General features: G+C 53.2%; 8 protein-coding genes across 8 annotated transcripts; 3 read left to right on the forward strand and 5 right to left on the reverse strand.

Moving 5' to 3' along the window:
* Positions 1-41: 41 nt before the first annotated feature.
* Positions 42-1,835, reverse strand: UMAG_02199 (uncharacterized protein; the record flags this gene model as incomplete). Its single annotated transcript, XM_011390242.1, has 1 exon — positions 42-1,835. The coding sequence occupies one exon, from the start codon at positions 1,833-1,835 to the stop codon at positions 42-44; it is 1,794 nt and encodes a 597-aa protein (XP_011388544.1).
* Positions 1,836-2,645: 810 nt separating this feature from the next.
* On the forward strand, positions 2,646-3,394 carry UMAG_10071 (uncharacterized protein; the record flags this gene model as incomplete). The annotated part of the gene is made up of 2 exons (XM_011390496.1): positions 2,646-3,259; positions 3,358-3,394. 2 exons carry the CDS (start codon positions 2,646-2,648, stop codon positions 3,392-3,394), a joined length of 651 nt encoding a protein of 216 aa, XP_011388798.1.
* Positions 3,395-3,892: 498 nt separating this feature from the next.
* On the reverse strand, positions 3,893-4,846 carry UMAG_02201 (uncharacterized protein; the record flags this gene model as incomplete). Its single annotated transcript, XM_011390243.1, has 1 exon — positions 3,893-4,846. One exon carries the CDS (start codon positions 4,844-4,846, stop codon positions 3,893-3,895), a length of 954 nt encoding a protein of 317 aa, XP_011388545.1.
* An 859-nt stretch (positions 4,847-5,705) lies between these two features.
* On the reverse strand, positions 5,706-6,551 carry UMAG_02202 (uncharacterized protein; the record flags this gene model as incomplete). The annotated part of the gene is made up of 1 exon (XM_011390244.1): positions 5,706-6,551. One exon carries the CDS (start codon positions 6,549-6,551, stop codon positions 5,706-5,708), a length of 846 nt encoding a protein of 281 aa, XP_011388546.1.
* Positions 6,552-7,266: 715 nt separating this feature from the next.
* Positions 7,267-7,464, forward strand: UMAG_12098 (uncharacterized protein; the record flags this gene model as incomplete). Its single annotated transcript, XM_011390602.1, has 1 exon — positions 7,267-7,464. The coding sequence occupies one exon, from the start codon at positions 7,267-7,269 to the stop codon at positions 7,462-7,464; it is 198 nt and encodes a 65-aa protein (XP_011388904.1).
* Positions 7,465-8,184: 720 nt separating this feature from the next.
* On the forward strand, positions 8,185-10,140 carry UMAG_02203 (uncharacterized protein; the record flags this gene model as incomplete). Its single annotated transcript, XM_011390245.1, has 1 exon — positions 8,185-10,140. One exon carries the CDS (start codon positions 8,185-8,187, stop codon positions 10,138-10,140), a length of 1,956 nt encoding a protein of 651 aa, XP_011388547.1.
* Positions 10,141-10,421: 281 nt separating this feature from the next.
* On the reverse strand, positions 10,422-12,945 carry UMAG_02204 (uncharacterized protein; the record flags this gene model as incomplete). The annotated part of the gene is made up of 2 exons (XM_011390246.1): positions 10,422-11,602; positions 11,766-12,945. The coding sequence occupies 2 exons, from the start codon at positions 12,943-12,945 to the stop codon at positions 10,422-10,424; spliced, it is 2,361 nt and encodes a 786-aa protein (XP_011388548.1).
* A 994-nt stretch (positions 12,946-13,939) lies between these two features.
* On the reverse strand, positions 13,940-15,604 carry UMAG_10072 (putative monosaccharide transporter; the record flags this gene model as incomplete). The annotated part of the gene is made up of 1 exon (XM_011390497.1): positions 13,940-15,604. One exon carries the CDS (start codon positions 15,602-15,604, stop codon positions 13,940-13,942), a length of 1,665 nt encoding a protein of 554 aa, XP_011388799.1.
* Positions 15,605-18,756: the final 3,152 nt, after the last annotated feature.

Below are 18,756 nucleotides of genomic sequence, written 5' to 3' on the forward strand. Positions count from 1 at the left end.
GTTTATTTGCAATTGTATAATACACCTATACCGCTATTTGTCTATGAATGGCTCTGCCTTGAATGCCCATAACCCTCCAACCCGAGCTCTTCCTCTTTACCAGCTGGCGTCCTCACGGCAATGCCGTGTCTGTTGTGTTCCCCTGATGTTTTTTCATCGCTTGCCAGCTCAGCGCTGTTGCTTTGCTGTGGCTCGCCATCCTGATCCAAACCAAGCAGGTCTCTTCTACGATCTTCTTGGATACCACGAATGGATAGACCTCGCAAAAAGGCACCGGTCGACAATCGACGTTGTATACCACTTCTTGGCGTGGCAGCACCCGAGTCCAAGTGTGCTGTGTCGTGCTCGTCGGCAAGGTGAAATGTGTTGTGCTGGGGACCATCGCAAAGCTCGTGCGGGTGGTGGCCATTGGGTCGACGGCTTTGCTTAGCTGCATTGTTAGCATGCGCGGCTTCGAGAGCTGCGGCAGCCTCTTCGGCTTCAGGATCTTCCGAAATTGACATGCTCTGCAACTGTGCGGTGGGGCTAATTGCGCGGCGCGGTGTATGATCCCCACTCTGAGGTCCTGAGTCAGCTGCTGGGAGCTTCTTGGCTGAATCTGAGATTCGGCCATTCGGAACCTCCGATGAGGAGCCGAGGGCAGAGCCATCAGCCATCTTGAGCTCTCCCGTCTCAGGGTCTGCTACCGGTGCACCTTCTTTGGGGAACGCCTTCTTGGGTTGGTCGAACATGGCCGATTGCGCTGCTTTTGTCTGAATTGCATTGCTGCTGTCAGAAACTTGTTTGGCTTTGCCACCCGAGCTGTCGCTGGTGCTAGCCCCTCCACCTCGGATGAATTTCCATGCCTTGGAAGCACCTTTCTTTATCTCTTCTCCAACATCAACGACGTCGGCATGCCTCAGGTGAGTGGCTGCGTTTGCGTTGTGACCGGCATTTGTATACCAGCTTTGCGAGCCATGAACATGATGTGGTGCGTACGACGGTCTGAGCGGCGCAGCAGAACCTTGCGACTGGAGCAGATGCGATCGCGCGGCTACACCGATGGTGATCGAATTAGCACGTTTCAGTCGTCCGGATACCGGGAGCGGGCAGAATCTGATTGCGGCACCACTACTGCTAGAAGTGGTGGACGCCATCGAGCCCTCACGTGCTCGGCTGGGCACCGAAATTGCTGGACGACCCCGTTCGGACGAAGTGTTTGTCGAAGAGCCCATGGCGGAGTTAGTCTCGGAGGTGTAAGAGTGAGAATAGTCGGCCGACTCATCCGTCTCGCTGGGAGTGCTTAGACCGCTATCCTTATCACTGCCATAGCCAGACCCACTAGTGCTATTCACCGGAGACGTCGAAGGAGGGTAGAGACAAACTGTGGGTAAGATACCATCGCCAGCGGAAGCATTTTTGCCTCGTGGATCATAGTCGAGTACTTCGCCTCCTTCGAAATCCGTGGAACGAGGCTCTGTGCGCTGAAAAGACCTGCCTAGTGTTCTGCCGTCTTTGAGCTTGACCTGACGTCCAGGAGTAGGAGGCGGTAGAAAAGTGGCTTTGAGGGCAGCTTTGAAGCCAGACTCGCTACCGGACCTTGATGCTCTGCACGGAAGGACATCGTTTGGATTGTCAAGGATGCTCTTGAGCTTGGGCTGCTTGGAGAATTCGGATTGGATTGCAGGCGCTCTGAACGAATCAGATGAAGTCTGCTCCGGTGAGGAAGTCTCCTCGGCGGTGAGGGTGGACACAAAGACTGGCTCTTGTTTTGCGGGTGCTTGCGAACGGTCAGAGATGGCAGCACTTTTGTGTTGGTCTTGCTGAGACGAGGTGGGCTGTGAAGCAACTGACATGATGTTCGCTATCAGCTCTGCGCTCGTTGAAGGTTGTGGTTGGGTTGCTTTAAGGCATTGGCATGGCCGAGGTCAATCTAAGCTCTAATCTGGGATAGAGCTGATTAAGGTGGTAACGAAGACATAGGAGTCTGGCATCCGAATCAATAGCGATGTCGATGACGACAAGCTGAAAGCTGAGGTGTGGGAGACAAGCGCACGCCAATTGCAGCTCGCTAAAGCAGATGGAAAGCGTCGATGTCTAGAAGCCTTGGTCAAGCATCTTTCGGCGCATGGTCTCTTCCACTTTCTGCTCGGATTCGTGATTTGTGATTCATGATTATTGGCTGACGCTCAGATGGTCGACATTACGCATACCCCACTCGTGACTTTTGGCGGGGCAAATGCGCTCAAAACCCGCGTTAAGCATGGAGAAGAACACATTTCAAGTGCAGATCCGAACCTACCGCACGCCGTGGTGCTCAATTTGTTTTGTTCTTGACTTTTGTTTTTTGGGTTCCTCAGGCCAAGGTGCGTACTTGCAATCGGCGTCGTGTGGGCAAATCCTATGTGGCCGCGTTCTCTGTCTCTTTCCGTCTTTCCGTCTTTTCCTTGCCCCTCTCCACATCACGCATATTCACGATTCGCGCGGTTTTTGATTCGTGATTCACATCCACGATTCGTGATTTGGTCCCAGTACAAGACAGTGTCGGTCAAACATTCTCGATTTCTAGAACGTGCACCAGAAGACTCACGACTCGTGACTTCTCGTAGACCTAATCGTGAATTGTAAAACGTGGATTTCAAGCTTGCCCGTCTTTGCACGACACCATGTCGGTCTCGGTGTCGCTGCGCAAACGGCGCTCAGTCGCATCACGGCCTGTCACCAATCGACCACAGACCATCACGGGTCAGCAGAACAGAGCGCTCAACGAAGAACAGGAACGCGAACGACAAGCCAAAGAGCTGGATGCGCGTCGACGTCGCGCTCGTCGTCGTCTTGATGAGCTAGAGCGCATCAACTACCGTGATGCTCCAACGGCTTCTGCTTCATTTTCGGTAGCGCCTAATTCTTCCACCGGCTCACTAGACGCATCCACTTCTGCAGCGCCCGACTCTACGGCGGCAACTGCAGCAGACGTGGACTTGGTAGGCGCAGCAGCAGCAACAGTCGGAGTGAGTCTAGCGCAGAGAAGGAGAAATCAGGCCGAAATCAAGAGGATCCTCGTCGGTGGGCGAAGAAATCTTCATTCAATAGTGGAAGAATTGATCGATCAAGGTAGGCTGCCCTTGCGAGGCGGCAAAAATAGGGCCAACTGGAGAAGCACAAGGTCAGCACCGTCGCAGAAACCGGCAAGGAAGTATTGTACCATCTGTGGCTACTACGGCGATCTGGCTTGCATTCGATGCGGTCATCGATACTGCTCGAGGCGGTGTCGAGATGTGTAAGTTTGTCCTCACCCGTCAAGTCTCTCGCACATGAGGGTTCAGATTTACTGACCGGCTTTTGTCCCTTGAACCCTCCTCGACGCTAAACTCACAGACACGACGAAAATCGGTGTGAACGCCCACTACGCTAATTTGCAACCAAAATCTCCATCACACACTCTTCCGCCGCCCATGTACATCCGTAGGCATCATCAGGATACTTGCACTTCTCGTGATCGTTCAATCAGGGTCATAAGTGGAAAGAAAAGGGAACGAAAACATTTGAAAATGCCAAACTCTGAAACCAAGCACAGTCGATTACTGGCAGCGCATCCGTCAAGATGGCGGTTAGATTGTCGAGTCAGTTCAGCCTGCTGATACCTTTATAGTAGCATGGCGCTTGGCCATTGGTGGATAGGCTTGAGAAGGAATCGTGGGGCGATTGCCTTGAAATTTACACTGAGAACAGGCTCGGGCGGAAGAGGTTTGTTCGAATGACACCAACGCACATAGAAAGCCGAAAGGGCTGAGTCATTAAACGACACACAAGACGGAAGTGCATACACAACGGTCAAAACGATGCATTTTGTGAAAGCCGAAAATCCAGCAGAAAAGGGCGAGTCAATCACATGTGGGGTAGCAAGTGTCGTTCAGATACGATGGAAGATGAATAGGTCTGTGCGGTAAGGGTACTCCCAAATACCCTGTTCTTTGTCGATCCATTTCCTACCCAACTGCTCATCAGGGGTGTTGTTGAGATAGTCTGAGATCTGCTTGACCAGCTGGTCCTGCTTGTCCTGTGGCAAGACCGAAATATACGACTTGGACAGCACTCTGTCGATGACGGCCTGCAGTGTTGTTGGAATGGTGCGATGGTAGTGTTTGGGCTTGTCGGCTTGAAATTGACTAGCCAAAGTAGGAGCCTTGTACATGGCGTGCCAGTACATGTGTCGGTATTGAGGTGTGTTGTCCTCGTACATTTCGTAAAGATCTCGGATCTGTGCTACCCATGGAGCAGCCTCGCGATCTTCCAAGTTCCAAATGAGAGCGAGGATTCCATCGACTCGAAGCGCTTTAGCTACCTGCTGAAGAGCCGCATCCCAGTCCTGACACCAGTGCCAGGCCTGCGCGACGACAACTGCATCGTTGCCTACTCCTGCATCAAACGACTCGAAAGCGCCGTCCTCGATGGTGATGCTGGTGGATGGGGAGAGGAGGCCTTCGTTCTGCATCTGCTGCTTGAGCGAGTCTTCTCCCGAGGCAATAGCGGATTCAAAGTGGGAGCGCATACCAGCCGAAGGCTCGATAGCGGTAAGAGAAGCGAGGCCAGGAGGTGGAGTGCCATCGGCCGAAGTCGAGGTGGCAGCAGCCAGCAACATACGTGTCGCAATCCCGGTTCCTGCACCAAGCTCGACGATTCGCAGTGGCGATGGTGAGCTTGTATTGGTTGCCTCAGCAACGATGGCAGCGATGGCAGCAGGCGGGTAGGAGGGTCGTGCGCGATCGTACAGGCCGGAGCCGCCGGACGAATCGAATCCACTTCGTGCAACCTTGTGCATGGCTGAGCCCACGCCAGCTCCCTGCTGCTGTGCTACGTTGGTCATGGTAACGCGTTGAATCGCACGTCCTTGGGTCTGGGGGAGTGGGGCTATCGTTCGTGATCGAGCGAGCGCAAAAGGCGAAAGGTACTGGAGAGGTTTCTGTAGTCTCGCTATCGTAGTCATGTGGCTTGGGCTTTCGATACACGTACGCTCAACCGCCTTAATATATGGGAAGCGTTCTTGTCAACGGCGGAGCAAGCGGACGCTGTCACTTCTGCAGACTGGAAGCGGCAGGCGATAGAAGGCGATAGACGGAGTCAAGGATCTGACATGGTTGTTGCCGTTGTGGAAGAAAAGTGACCGGCATGCTCGAACCCAACCGCCGGCACAAAGTTGCTGTGTTTGCCTGTGTTGGGGTGGAGCAACAAGACCGCATAGAAAGCCGCTCAGGTGCGAGCGTTGGGGTGGACAAATTCCGTCAAACGCGGTGTATCGGCCATTTCGGCTTTTTCATGTGGGTGCAAAGCGTGAGTCATGAAGTCAGTCACAAGATCACGGTGGCGCGATTCAAGTGTTATGTCCTATCGGTGGACATTCAAAGCAAACTACCACGAGCCATGAAAGGCTTCCCCACAGAACTCTGTGATGATCACAGTTTGATAGAATTTTGGATGCTTTGCTAGTGTGCTTGCGATGCATAGGGTCTCGCCTTGAAGCAGCTCGACGGAGGCTGGTAAGACGATGGCGCTGTTTTTCTAACCATGACCACTACATTCGTGATCTGCCCACCCTGAAAGTGCAAACTCAATCGTGAATCGACTGTTGTCGTGGCGGGCGGAGCGTGACTCTAGCCACACGGACTCTACGACATTCACGAATTCACGATTCCAGGCTGAATGTTTGAACGTTGATGTTAATGCTTTCAAATATACATGTTGCCGTCTCCTAACACAGCCAAATTAGCTGCTGGCTTAACCCTTCGAGATGCTACAAAGTCAAGCAGGGTTGAACCCTTGGATGCTACTGGTTTGCCACCGTCGAGACCGGTCAAGGCACTCAAGGTCTCGCTGATTGCCGGTGATGGCTGACCCGCACCAAGGGATCCGTACAGCTGAATGTGAGATTGGAAACTTACATCCTCAAGCAGCGCGAGAATGGCAGGAATGTTGCTGATCACCGCCTTGGACAGGAATGCAGCGCCAATCCCGCCCGCCGATTCAGGTGCTCGCAGGGGTGTCATCCTCTTTGAGTCGATGGTATGGCTCGCAGTATAGCTGGGTGATGCCAGGTATCGAATCGGTGCTTCGCAATCAGCGTCGTCTTGCGAATCGAGATCGCGGTAGATTTGCTCTTGTGGGCTATACGAGTCAACGATGACAATCTTTGATGGATTTGTTGCTTCGATTATCTGATGAGCAAGATCATGAAAGCGAGATGAGCGCAGTTGTGGAGGAGGTACTACCAGAGCTATGGTGATCGGGCTACCAGTGCTGGAACTTGCAACGGCAATTGCTGCATGCTGTTCTGATTCGCTCTGCAAAGATAGTTGCTGTGAGGGAACGCCACCTGCCAGCGAGGATAGCATCTTGGCGCCTGCGCTGCCAACCAGTACAGTCAGCTGCGAACCTTGAGGCAAAGCGTCATCTGCAGCAACGAGGGTGTATGGATGTTGCGACTCGTTAACATTATGCTCCCACTCGTCTTCTGAGCCCGACTCTAGCTCGTATCGGGGTGCAGGTACATCACGGTTGACTGGGTCGAACTCCATCTGGTAGGTTGAGGCGGCTAAATGGAATGTCAGATGCGTGAAAGAGGCCTAGTAAAAGGGTATCCCGTTGGTAGTTGACACGAGTGGTGGCCGCGCGTCCTAGGCTGGCAAGCACTGAATTAAGCGAGCGAGAAGAAAAGCAATTGTGAATCACGAATCGTGAATCTGAACAACCCGTGCCTCGCAGTCACGAGTCGGAGGTCCAAAAAACATTAAGATGGAAATGTTTGACCGAAGTAGGGCTGGCTATTTCTGGAAACAAGACCCACATGCACGTTGTGGAGGTGTTTTGGGCTGAGCCGAAATAGGGGACAATTCACGTGATTCGTGATTCGTGATTGTCAAGAAAGTCAGACTTGTGACCGTGTCAATTGACAGATCCACGATTCGACACGCGCGCACAGCATTCACGATTTTGTGTGCCATAGAAACATGGACGACGTTAACCCGCGCCGAGCATGGAGAGATCTCAAAGTCAAATTAGTATGGTAGGCTTGGAAATTTTGCATCCATCCCACCAACTCCCAACATCCATTTTCACGCTTGACATCCTTGTCACCGTCAACTTCAATCACTACTCTGCACACTGCCTACCCGATTGAGCCGCACGCTAGCGACTTTTACTTCAAATGCCTTCTGTTCACGTTAACCACCGCATGCACCAGTACACGCTCATCCCTCGCGTGCTGTACCTTCGTCGTTGGGGGATGAAGAGATGGTCCTTTGCGCTCGGCCGCAGCGGCAGGATCAGTGTCGATGCTTAAGTGACTTGCTTCAATGCCTCGGCCGTTCGACGGTCTCGATCTCCGCCATCACCTATTTCGTCAAGACTGCCTCGCCTCAGATCCGACGGCCCTCAAGCTCATCTCAAGACGCATCGCTTCCCTCAGCCACACCATATCATTTCTGCTAGTCTGTTCTCCGTATACCCCGTAATGGAATCTCATTCATATAACAAGCTTCCAATGTCAAGGCAGACAGCGACTGGGTGAATTTTAATCATGCCCGTGTCCATACATACTGTGATCGCCCGCACTTCTCTTTCCACTCACAATGGGAGCACGCCCAAGTTCAGTCTGTCGACTCTTAAGTATCTGTCCATGCTGGCACACAGCTCAGTTCAAGTATCAATTGGTTTGGGTTTCGGGCACTCTGTACAATACAAAACTGGAGTCGTAGTCTTATTCTTTTCAATCTTTACTTCACAAATGCAAGGTGACGAAATTCGGATGCACGTCAGACCCTGATTCGTGATTTGTTGCACCGCTGGTCATTCTATTCTCTCAATCGACGGTTTCGAGTGTGCTGGCCACCCTGGTGAAGAATGACATTCACGATTGGCGGCCTCGTGTGATTGTTCTATTTTTCGCCGCTGACTACTCACGGTTGCTCTTCGGGTTCGACGACGAGGCTTGGTAACATAGCTTCTCTTGTCAATTGCTTTCATTGACTCTTGAAAGATTCAAGACCGATCCGACGATCTTCCAATCCATCCTGAGCGTCTAGCCAACTGCGACCAGCAACGAATGAACTCACCACACGATTACCAAGAGGACAATAAACTGTTACGAAGTATCTAGCATTCGTGATTGGTCCAATAAGCTGGCCAACGGCAAGATACTTGCCAGCCAGTATGAACATCGAACTGGAGATTACTTCTCTCAACCTCGTTTGCACCGCGTTTGGTCTGTTCTTCGTTTCATATGGCACCGTTTCGTACCTCATCAAGGAACGTCTCTTTCTCGGCGAGGCGCCGCTCGCCGTTCTAATCGGAGTTGGACTGGGACCCTATGGCTTTGGTGGCATCTTCAAATGGACCCCAAAAGAGGTCAACGTGGATGAGCTTTCGCTGGGTCTATGTCGAGTCGTCATTGGTATTCAACTTACGCTCGTTGGAGTGCAGCTTCCGTACAAATATCCGTGGATCGAATTACGTAGCTTGGTCATGCTGCTCATACCTATCATGGCCGTCATGTGGCTCGCCACCACACTTTGCATCTGGCTAGTAATCCCGTCTCTGCCGCTGCTTGCAGGACTCGTCATCGCCACATCGGCTACGCCTACTGATCCGGTGCTTTCCAACGCCATCGTCAAAGGTGCGTTTGCCGACCAGTACGTTTCTCCGCGTCTTCGAAATCTCATCTCGGCTGAGAGCGGTGCTAATGACGGGTTCGGATATCCCTTTCTCTATCTCGCGGTCCACCTACTCAGAATTGAGAGCACCACGCAGGCACTGACAACTTGGATTCTGAAAACATGCCTCTACACCGTCGGAGGCGCCATCGTTTATGGTATTGTCATCGGCTACATCTGCCGGCGTCTCATCGACTTTTCCACCGCCCGCAACTTGATCGACAAGGAGAGTTTCCTTCTGTTCGGTGCAGCCATGGGAGTCTTTATCATTGGCTCTGGCGGCGTACTACAATTCGATGATCTCCTTGCTGCTTTTGTTGCGGGCAACGCGCTCTCCTGGACCGACTTTTACCGCGAGCAATGCGAGGAGTCTGAGGTCGACAACTGCCTCGATCTGCTCCTGAATCTCGTCTTTTTTAGCTTTCTCGGTGCGACGATCCCCTGGGATTCGTTCAACGACCCGGACAACGGCATCACACCTGGGCGTCTCGCTCTCATGTGTATATTCGTCCTCGTTTTCCGACGTTTGCCTGCTATGCTCGCCTTCTACCGCTACGTACCCACGCTCAACGATGTCTCTGAAGCGTGCTTCATCGGCTATTTTGCTCCTATTGGTGCTGGTGCGCTCTTCTACCTCGGCGTTATTCTTGACGAGTTCAAACCGCACGATGATTCGTCGCCAGTCGCAGAACGCATACGCGTACTTGCTAAACCGATTACCTATGCGCTAATTCTGGCATCCATCATCTGCCACTCGCTCGCCATCCCTCTGGTCAAGATCGCTTTTAGCTATTTTGATGTCAAGTCGATTAAACTTGAAGGTGAATCCGATGCAGATGACGACGATGTCAAGAACCAAGACGAGCAAAGCGACTCAGAGGAAGAAGCAATGGGCAGCAATGCAGATGGCCAGAGTGGGAGTGTGCGATCTTGCGACTACACTCGACCGATTCAGTCGCGACGAGAGGAACAAGAGGTGGAAGACGATTACGAGCAGGGCGAACATCACGATCCGCGTTTCAGTTCTCATGCCGATGAAACCGAGCGCTCGAGGTCGTTCCGATATTCGAGCGTTCATCGACCCGAGAACCGAGATGGTCTGAACTATCGCGAAGATGCTGAGACGAGTGGCGCGTATCACAATGACGGAGTCTGGGACAATCACGCATCCTGGCGCGTATCGAGCGGTCACAAGCTTGGCCCTCACCATCAGCTGCGAAAGAATGCGCAGACGGGTCTGCTTGAGCTCGATCCGCGCGTGTACACTGTTGAGCATGGTGCGCCTTCTCCCTCGCCTAGACGTCGCGGCCGACCAAGCGTTGCACGTCGAGCTGCAAATCCGAGCAACGTCGCTCTTCGTCGAGATGACACAGCCGATTCGCAGCGTTTGTTGGAAGAAGCCCGCCTACAGTCCTCGTCGTACCGCCCTTCGTACGGAAGCACAAGCAATCACTAGGTTTTCCCAGCGCCAGTGTTTCAACTGGCAAGCTCACAAAAAGAGAACCCCATCGTGCGAGGTTTGGGCTCAGCCGCTTCTTGCACCAACAAGCACGGCCTTGATGTCCACCCTAAAAATCCTGGGCTGTTCAGCCCCTTTCTAACACACACGATGCTCCAATTTGTTCAGTTTGACCCGAACGGTACGCGGAATACAGAGCGAAGAAACACGCGAGCCTACGCTGTCAGCTGCGGCCTGCATTGGACACAACTACAGTCTCAGTCATGCAGTTTTACACTTTACTCGAGACTCCAGACAGTAAGGCTGGTAGGGCCAATGTAACCATCTTTTGTGCCGACCAACACGTTTGCTTCCTGAGTGAGTGGCGGAAGTTTGATTTTGTGTGGACCGTAGTTGAAGGCCCATAGCGCATTGGCGTTTCTTCTGAAGCGCAGATCGTGCCCGAGATCGGTTTTGTTGGCCTGGGGTGATTCGCCAAGGACAGTTTGCACGTTGGCCTTGGCTGCCAAATCGCCGAGGTACGATACCAGGAAATCGACCGGTGTATAGGCAGAAACGTAGTGAGTTTCCTTGTCGCCGTGCTTGTTGGCGCACGTGGCGGGAGAGCCGTCGCGATAGCCATAGTAGGTGGCAGATTGCTCGATTTGCACCGACGCATTCTTGCCATCTCGGTCGCACTCGATCCATTCGACCCAGCCAGAGACGTTGTACTGGTTTCCATTGTACGAGATCATATCTCCGAAGCCCTCCTTGATCGTTTCGACGCGAACCACTTTCATAGGCAGCACATCGCGCACAGCGCCACTGCTCGGTGGCAGGCCGTCGGGGATCGACAGTGCAGCCACCTTGCTAGCGGAACGAGGTCCAAACACCGACAGACCCTTGTAGCCGGTCCAAGTTTGTACGAACTCATTGCCGATGATGGGCATGCTGGGCACAACCACCATCTTGTAGCCGTCAAGAGGCGTGGTGGTGCCGACAACGTCAATGTTGAGGCCCAGCCTACGCAGCGCAGTGTACCAGCTCATCACGAGAGGAAAGTACTGCATAGACGCGTCTTGAAAGCCTTCTATATCGACGTTCCACGTGCCCGATTGCGGTTCGGCCTCCATCAGCCATTGTGCAGCGTAATCGAACACGAGAGCCACTTGGGCCTGTCCCTCGGTCTTGGTCTGAACTGGCGCGTTGTCGGCTACATTACGCTTGCCCTTTTGCGACACAAACAGCCTCGACATCTTGGGCAAATCGTCGTGAACCACTTGTTGCTGCTCGACGTAGGCATGGTCAGCAACATTGTCGCGTCGAAGCATGGCAGCGTGCATCTGCTCTTGAGCAAACGGAACCTGACGCCATCGGAAAATGTTGGACATGCTTCCTCCGTGAGCAAAAGTCTCGTGCTGCCAAAGCCGTACCATTCCGAGCTTCGGAGACGGATTGTATCCGGCCCAGTTGACTGGTCCTGAGCGATTTCTACACGCGATCAGCCAGATCATAGTCAGTATGGACACATTGTGATTGACAGATAGAGATCTGGTGGGCGAACGATGCGAACGCCTTGAAACGCGCACACATTCGGAGCACATCAGTCAGTCTAGAGCCACATTGCTTCGGTGTTGACTCACCTGGTTGCTGTTCCATGATTCCGAACGGACCCGCCGTCTTGTTGTACGCAGCTCCAGCTACGCCACGATATAGGTCGTGATGAAAAGCTTGGAAGTCAGGTGTCCCTGTTCTGCCGTACTTGATCTTGTCGGCGTCCGAGATCCATGAGAACTGCTCCGTGTTGCCCAACGGGTACGAATCCCATGTAACTAGATCAATTCCTGTCTCGCGAGCCAGTTTGAAGTGGTCAAAGTCGAGGAATGCACCCATAAAGTTGGTGGTGATTGCCTTGTCCGAGTACTTGCGGATCATGTCCACCTGCTCCTTGGCATACTCGATAGCCATATCAGATGAGAAGTGGTAGAAGTCGAGGCGGCCAGCAGGACTACTCTCGGTCACTTCGAGCATGGGAAGCTCGATCTGATCGAAAGACTGATAGGTGGAGGACCAGAAGACGCGACCTTGCATCATGTTGTACAGGGTGATGTTGTTGTTGTACTTGTTGCTCAGCCATTGCTGCCAGCGCTTGCGAGCGTTGTTGTCGTAAGTGCGGACGGTACCGTGACAGCCGAGCTCGTTATCGATCTGCCAGCCAACTACCGCCTCGTGACTACCGTACCGCTTGGCCATCGCTGCGACAAAGCGCTTCGAGAGCATCCGGTAATCGGTCGAAGAGAAGGAATAGTGCCTGCGCGAGCCAAACCTCCTCTGTCGACCTTGAGCATCGGCGCCGAGAATATCGTAGTTTTTCACTGCCCACACAGGCGGTGTCGCGGTTGGCGTGCCTAGAATCACCTTGACACCTTGCTGGTGCAACACTTGAATCGATCGATCCAGTAGCGACCAATCGTAGTTGCCATCGGTAGGCTCAAGGATAGCCCAGTCAAACTCGCTGATGCGCGCATACGAGAGTGTGGCATTGGCCATCCTAGCTGCATCGTCAGCCCAGAGCAAGTCAGGCCATTGTGCAGGGTAGTAGTCGACAGCAAAGTGTAGTCCCTTGGGCCATCGCGAGGCGTCTGGCTTCAGGCTGGGCGAGAAAGGATAGGCTTTCGAGCTGTCGACGTCGGGTTGAATGTAGTCGCGAGAGAAGAGGCTCCAAGATTCGAGCTCAAGCTCGTGCGAGCTCGGAAAAGCGGCTGATAAGCTTGGAAGCAGTGCTACAGAGGCGACGAGCGTTGTCCAGCTACCGGCCAACATTTTGGTTGCTAGGCGAACAAGCAACAAAGGCCAAGGACGAAGGATGTGGAGCCAAGCAAGGAAGAATCCAGCGATTACGTCGTTATATACGCAGCTAGAAATCTTGGCTCTGCATCCGTGATTGTCGCACGCTGCGAAGAACCAACGTTGCCAAGCGAGCACTTTCTCAGCGTGGACACACAGCACTCGCTTCAGCTTTCGCGAGCTTGACGAGCGCTTGGGACTCTGTTGGGCCCCGCATTTGTGGGGATGTATCAATGCAGAGCACTGGATCGACCACCTCGGTCCACCACGGCCCGAAGCCATCAATTGACCGGTGAAGCCTGTCGTGAGCGAAGCCGACTGTCCAAGACGAAAGACAGACGAAAGCGGTACAATTGTCAACCACGACCGTTGCACAGAACGACAAGCAGAGATCTCCGAACTGCGACAGCCGCGCTGGTTTTGTTAGCCTCTCGAATACTGCACGCCTCTCGTTCCACGTTCGCAAATCTTTCGTCTTTGGTTGCTGTCGCTCGCTCGGCTAACAAGCGTGACGACTGCACACAGTCACGAGTGCCACGCTCGTTGGTAGCGAGCACATGGTCGCGTAGTTGAACGGGTTTGATCGGTCTTTGACGCATGCAAACCCACACGCGTATTTTATCGTCACTATTGTTCTTTGGGTGTCGCTGGGCTCGACTGGGTCATAAAGCCGCCAGAGTTGCAGCGCGCAAAAGACGCACGACGGACGACGGACGACGGTTTGGCTGCCCACCTCCTGCTTCCCAAAGAGGCTCAGTTCACGACGACAGTCACGAGTGATGGCCATCTAGACAATGTCGAAAACACAAGCTAGAGCAATAAAGTGCATGCGCTTGTCGTGACCGTGGTCTCGAACACAAACACACAAAAGGACATACCCAAGATTCATGGAGCATTGGCATTGCATTTCGTGGAAACATCTACTGGAAAAGCATTGAGACGTCAAAGTGACCTTCTGGCAGAACGAGGCTCAGACAGACGCTTTCTCGCGCAACCTGTTGTCGCGTACCCAAGCTGCCGACTTCCACGGCTTGACGTTCTCGGAATACAGCACCTCGACATCTTCGAGTGAGATGCCTTTTGTTTCAGGTACCATGAAGTATACCCAGACAAACGCAAAGACGAGCACTGAGCCAAAGATGAGCATGATGAACGGCCCGTATTGCGCCGCGACCTTGTTTGAAAAGAAGCTGAGCAGGAAATTGAACAGCCAGTTACTCGCCGACCCGAGAGAAATTGCTTTGGCTCTTGTAGGTGAGTTGAACGACTCGGAGAGGTACAGCCAAGGACCTGGACCCCAACAGCAGCTGTAGAAGAGCAGATGGATGATCGCAAAGGAGATAAATACTGCGCCCGCTTGGTGTTGCGATGCAGTGATGAGGTCCGCAGGTGTGTCCTTGGGTGCGGTCTTGTAGTGTCCTACGAAAGCGACGATGAAAGCACAGGCCGCTTCACAAGCCGCTCCGATGAGGAGAAGCGGGCGACGGCCGAGCTTTTCGATAGCAACTAGTGCAGGGAGCGTAGCGACGAGCGAAGCAGAACCGAGGATAAACTGGATCTGGAAGGGGTCGAGCGGAAGCGCCAGGGTGGAGCTGAGAAGAGGCAGGTAGTAGTAGTAGAAGTTCTGACCGTTAAGCTGCTGCAAAGTCTGGAGCATCATTCCGTTGATGGTACGCTTCCACATCTGGTTCTTGGCGGAAAAGCAGACAAGGTAAGAGCCCAGGTAGCTGCGACCGGCAAAGATGTTGTTCTCCTCATCGATACCCTGCTTCATCTCTGCAAGCTCGGCTTCCATCCACTTGTCTCCGCGAGGCTGGCCATTGATCGGCTGCAGCACCACATCACGCATCTTGGCCATGATCTCGCGAGCGCGGTCCACTTGACCGTTTTTGAGGCAGTAGCGAGGCGACTCTGGAAGCAAGGTCATGAGAGAGAGCATGGCAACGCCCCAAAGCAGCTGGAGACCGACGGGGATCTTCCAGCTGGCGTTTGATGTCTTGAAGTTCTGTGTGGCCCACGAGACGCCGTAGGAGATGAAGATGCCAAAGATGATGAGAAGCTGATAGAAAGTGACCATGGTGCCGCGGATGTGCTTGGGCGCGGTTTCGCCGAGGTAGAGAGGGCAAAGACCGGAAAGAGCACCAATACCAAGACCGGCAACGGCACGGCCTACGGCAAATTGATGCCAAGAGCTGATCGTGGCGGTCTGAATGATGGCGCCGACGGTGAACGTGGTGGCCCAGGTGATCATCGAAGGCTTACGACCAAAGAAGTCAGAAACGGGCGCTTGAAGGAGAGCCCCGACAAAAGTACCGATCGAGAGAGACGAGTTGATGATCGAGATACGCCCTTCTGGTATAGAGCAGCCTTGAGCACCGCAATCGCCAAAGACTTTGATGAAGGGATCCATGATGAAGCAGCCAGAAATGATGCCTATGTCAAACCCAAACAGTAGACCTCCTACACAGATGGTAATGGCGAGGATCTGGGCACGGCGAGTCATTTTGGAAGGTTCGGGGGCGTCGTAGCCCTGGACCTGGTGGACGTGGACCTCGTCGGCTTGAACGACTTTGAGGTCGATCTTTTCATTTTTGTACATGTCCTCGTGGGATGATGTGGACGGTGTTTGTGCCATAATGATTGTGCTTCGCCTTCAAGTGGCGATGTGATGCGTTGCAAGAATGCGAAGGGTATGTGACACTGAAGGTGATTGATGAATGAAGGTGGCTCTCTGTACCGGGAAATAGAGGAAGGCGTGCCAACGTGCAGTGAGAGAGGGTATGGTTGCTGAACGGTGGTAAGGAACAGTCGATGGCTTGCATCGGGGGGTTGAGCGAGGACCGTTGGCGTGACATATGTAGTCTTTGTCTGCAGGCAAGAATGGAGAGATGAGACGAGAAACTAAAGAAGATGTCGTCCGTGAGGATTCAAGCTGTTCGAAAAGTGTGGGGATGATGCGAGTGAAGCGGCTACCGTGCAGCATGGCGTGGGGTACATGAGCTTCATGCGTGTGTTCATACATGAGCGCAAGGTGAAGTGATTGCCGGTCGAGGGAGGTGTTCGCACAAAGGCGAAGCGTGTAGTGTTGCTGTAGCATAGGAGAGATTCCCGAAGCAAGGGTAGGGCGTCGAAGGAAACTCAGAACATCGTGCTCCGACATGATCAACCTCAGAGGCTGCCAACATGATCAGAGCACCTAATGGAAGACAACAAAGCAGAAAAGCATCAGAGCCTATGGCGTCAAAAGGACCCTTTTGGCATCAGCAGCAGCATTCGCGAATGTATACCGTCATGTTGTGACGAATTGTATAGGCCGACGAGGCGGTTAGGGTTAAGCAGTCGAGGAATTGCGGGCAGGCTCACGACTGTCTCGGGAATCTGTCGAGCAAGTTCCAGTGGCTACCTTGCAAGCCAGAACATGAAAGTCAAGTGTGCCAGTGTGAGTGTGATTCACGATTCGTGATTCGACCAGCGTTGAGCGCAGTCACCCCTCTAAGCGATGCTCGGCTAAATCGTATATCGGTACACGGGGCAGCACCAGCCGCGTCCTCATTAAAAATATCCTCAGGTTCAAGCACATGGGCGTCACCTTGACGCTTTACTGGACCGAACGCGGAGATCTTTGTCAAGCACAGGGCCTCTTGCTTGTGGACGCCTTGTTACCTAGCTCCAAGCTGGAAAGAGTGCAGTCAGGTCATCATGTAGTTGCTCGTACAGTCAGCCTCGCGCTTAGAGTGTACAGCTTAGGTCCTACATGCCAAAGCCGACCAATCACGGATATCGTCTCAAGGCTTCGGCCTTTGAGTTATCGCAAGCCTTGCTCATCAGGGTACTTGGACAGAACAAGCCCGCTTGCCCTGACTCGGCTTTCTCGAACTCTCTTACACGTTGACTTTTTCCTCACGCTGCTGTGCAGCGGGTTGCAAACCCTCGTGGAAACCCTCGTGGTAGGTTGGCGCTTGTGGCATGTGGGTTTAGCAGCTTGCGCCTATGGTCGCTCGCTATGATTAGCTTGATTTGCGTCTGGTGCGATTTGTAGGAACGGATCGCATTGTGCTGATGCGACAACCACCCCGGGTAACGCACGCTACGCTAAAGCTTGACTAGCGGCTGGCTTCTGTGACGCGATTTGATTGTCCTCGATAGAACCACTCGATAGAACCACGAACAGCGGGCGTATCTGCGTCGCCCGTGTTCTTTCGCCGGCAATCACGAATCACCATTCACGAGTCGTGATTTGCTTGGCTCAAACTCCGCCTCGCCTTGCCGCATCGCTGGCTGACGAGCTCCTCTCGGTCGGCCCTTTCTAGCGTGTCTGGTTGAAGTTATGTCTCGAAACACTCGGACCCTAAAGCAAAGCAGACTGAATCAAGCGCCTCTGTGCTCTTCGCCATTTGCCTTGAGCGCAGGGTCGAGTCGGCTCACCGGCAACCCTTTTATTCTTCCTACTGTGAAAGTCGCCTTTTGGCCGGCAAGCGTCGAGTCGTGAGTCACAGTTCGGAGTTGTGAGCACTCTTGCTGTTCTATGTTACACCGTCGCGCCTCCGTTTCCGTGCTTTCGTTGGTTCCTGGTACGAGACGTCTTAGGGTGACGGCTGATGGCTGCTACGATTTCATCGATGGGTACGTTGCTGTGTTCGGCATTCTCACCTGTAATTAGCCTTCTGCATATGCTGCATCCGCTTGTGCACATTCACGATTGCTTCTCCGCTGATGCTGGCCACGACATATGCGCACTCGGCTTTCTCGCCGATCCGGCAATCCCTTGACCATCAACATTGTACAGGTTTTGGTGTGATGGTCTGCTTTTCGAACACGAGTGCCCGATAAGGTTTTTGCCCTCCGTGTCACCCGGCCATGATCTCTGCGCCAAAGCGAGGTGGTATTGGAGCGGCTGTGTCAGCCATCTGTGGCACGGGTAACTTGGCCGGTAGTAGTAAGAGCAACACTATGCGATTCAAAACGCGTTCGCAGATTTTGTTCGATGCCGAGACAGTGTTGGCGAATGATTCAGAGCCAAGCTTTGTTGCCCCACACTTTGAGTGGCAACGTGTGCGTGTTTGACGAATCCGACTTCTGCTGCTCTCTCGTCTGATTGCAAGGCAGTCGTCTAGCAGCCCGTTGCTAGTCTGGATCAGCACGCATTTCTCGTCGCGACATTGCTCAGCATCTCCTGCTTCCATAGCACTCGGGCGTTGCCGTTACCAGATAGGCAGAACACACCCCGTCGATCGATCGATGCGGTGTTTGTACAGTCATAAAGGGCGCAATGGTTGACCAAAGTAGCTCAAGAAAGTCATGCACCTTAACCGCATGGAACTATGAGCCCTCGCACAATGTTGTCCCAGGCTCGTTGATCGACTCTGGGATCCACTTGAAAAGATGCGGTCAACGTTGACTATGAGCGTGTACAATGTGCATCAACGGTCTTGAAGCTGCGTGCTTGTTTGCAACCAGTGTTATTCCTAGGTCGCAAAATGACCAAAGAGGCTTGTGCGCTCGCACTCGCGCTCGCGCTTCGGCTTGTTTGATAAAGTCGCGATCCGTGTTGACTATGAAGTGGGCCACAGCGCGCGATGCGAACGCTCCTATCTGGAAATGAAGCTGACCCGACGCTCGACACAATCTGGCGGGTGATGGTGCGGGTCACGCCAATCTCATGTGGATGGTACCACTGAAATGCAGCGCTACAATGCAACGCTTTAAGCCTCTACGTTGCATCACGACCAACCAAAAGTCTTACCTCTATCCACCACGTCTCACTGTCTGCTCGGTGACCATCCAGCC

Source organism: Mycosarcoma maydis, chromosome 5 (assembly GCF_000328475.2).
Source record: "Mycosarcoma maydis chromosome 5, whole genome shotgun sequence".
NCBI classification, from domain to species: domain Eukaryota; kingdom Fungi; phylum Basidiomycota; class Ustilaginomycetes; order Ustilaginales; genus Mycosarcoma; species Mycosarcoma maydis.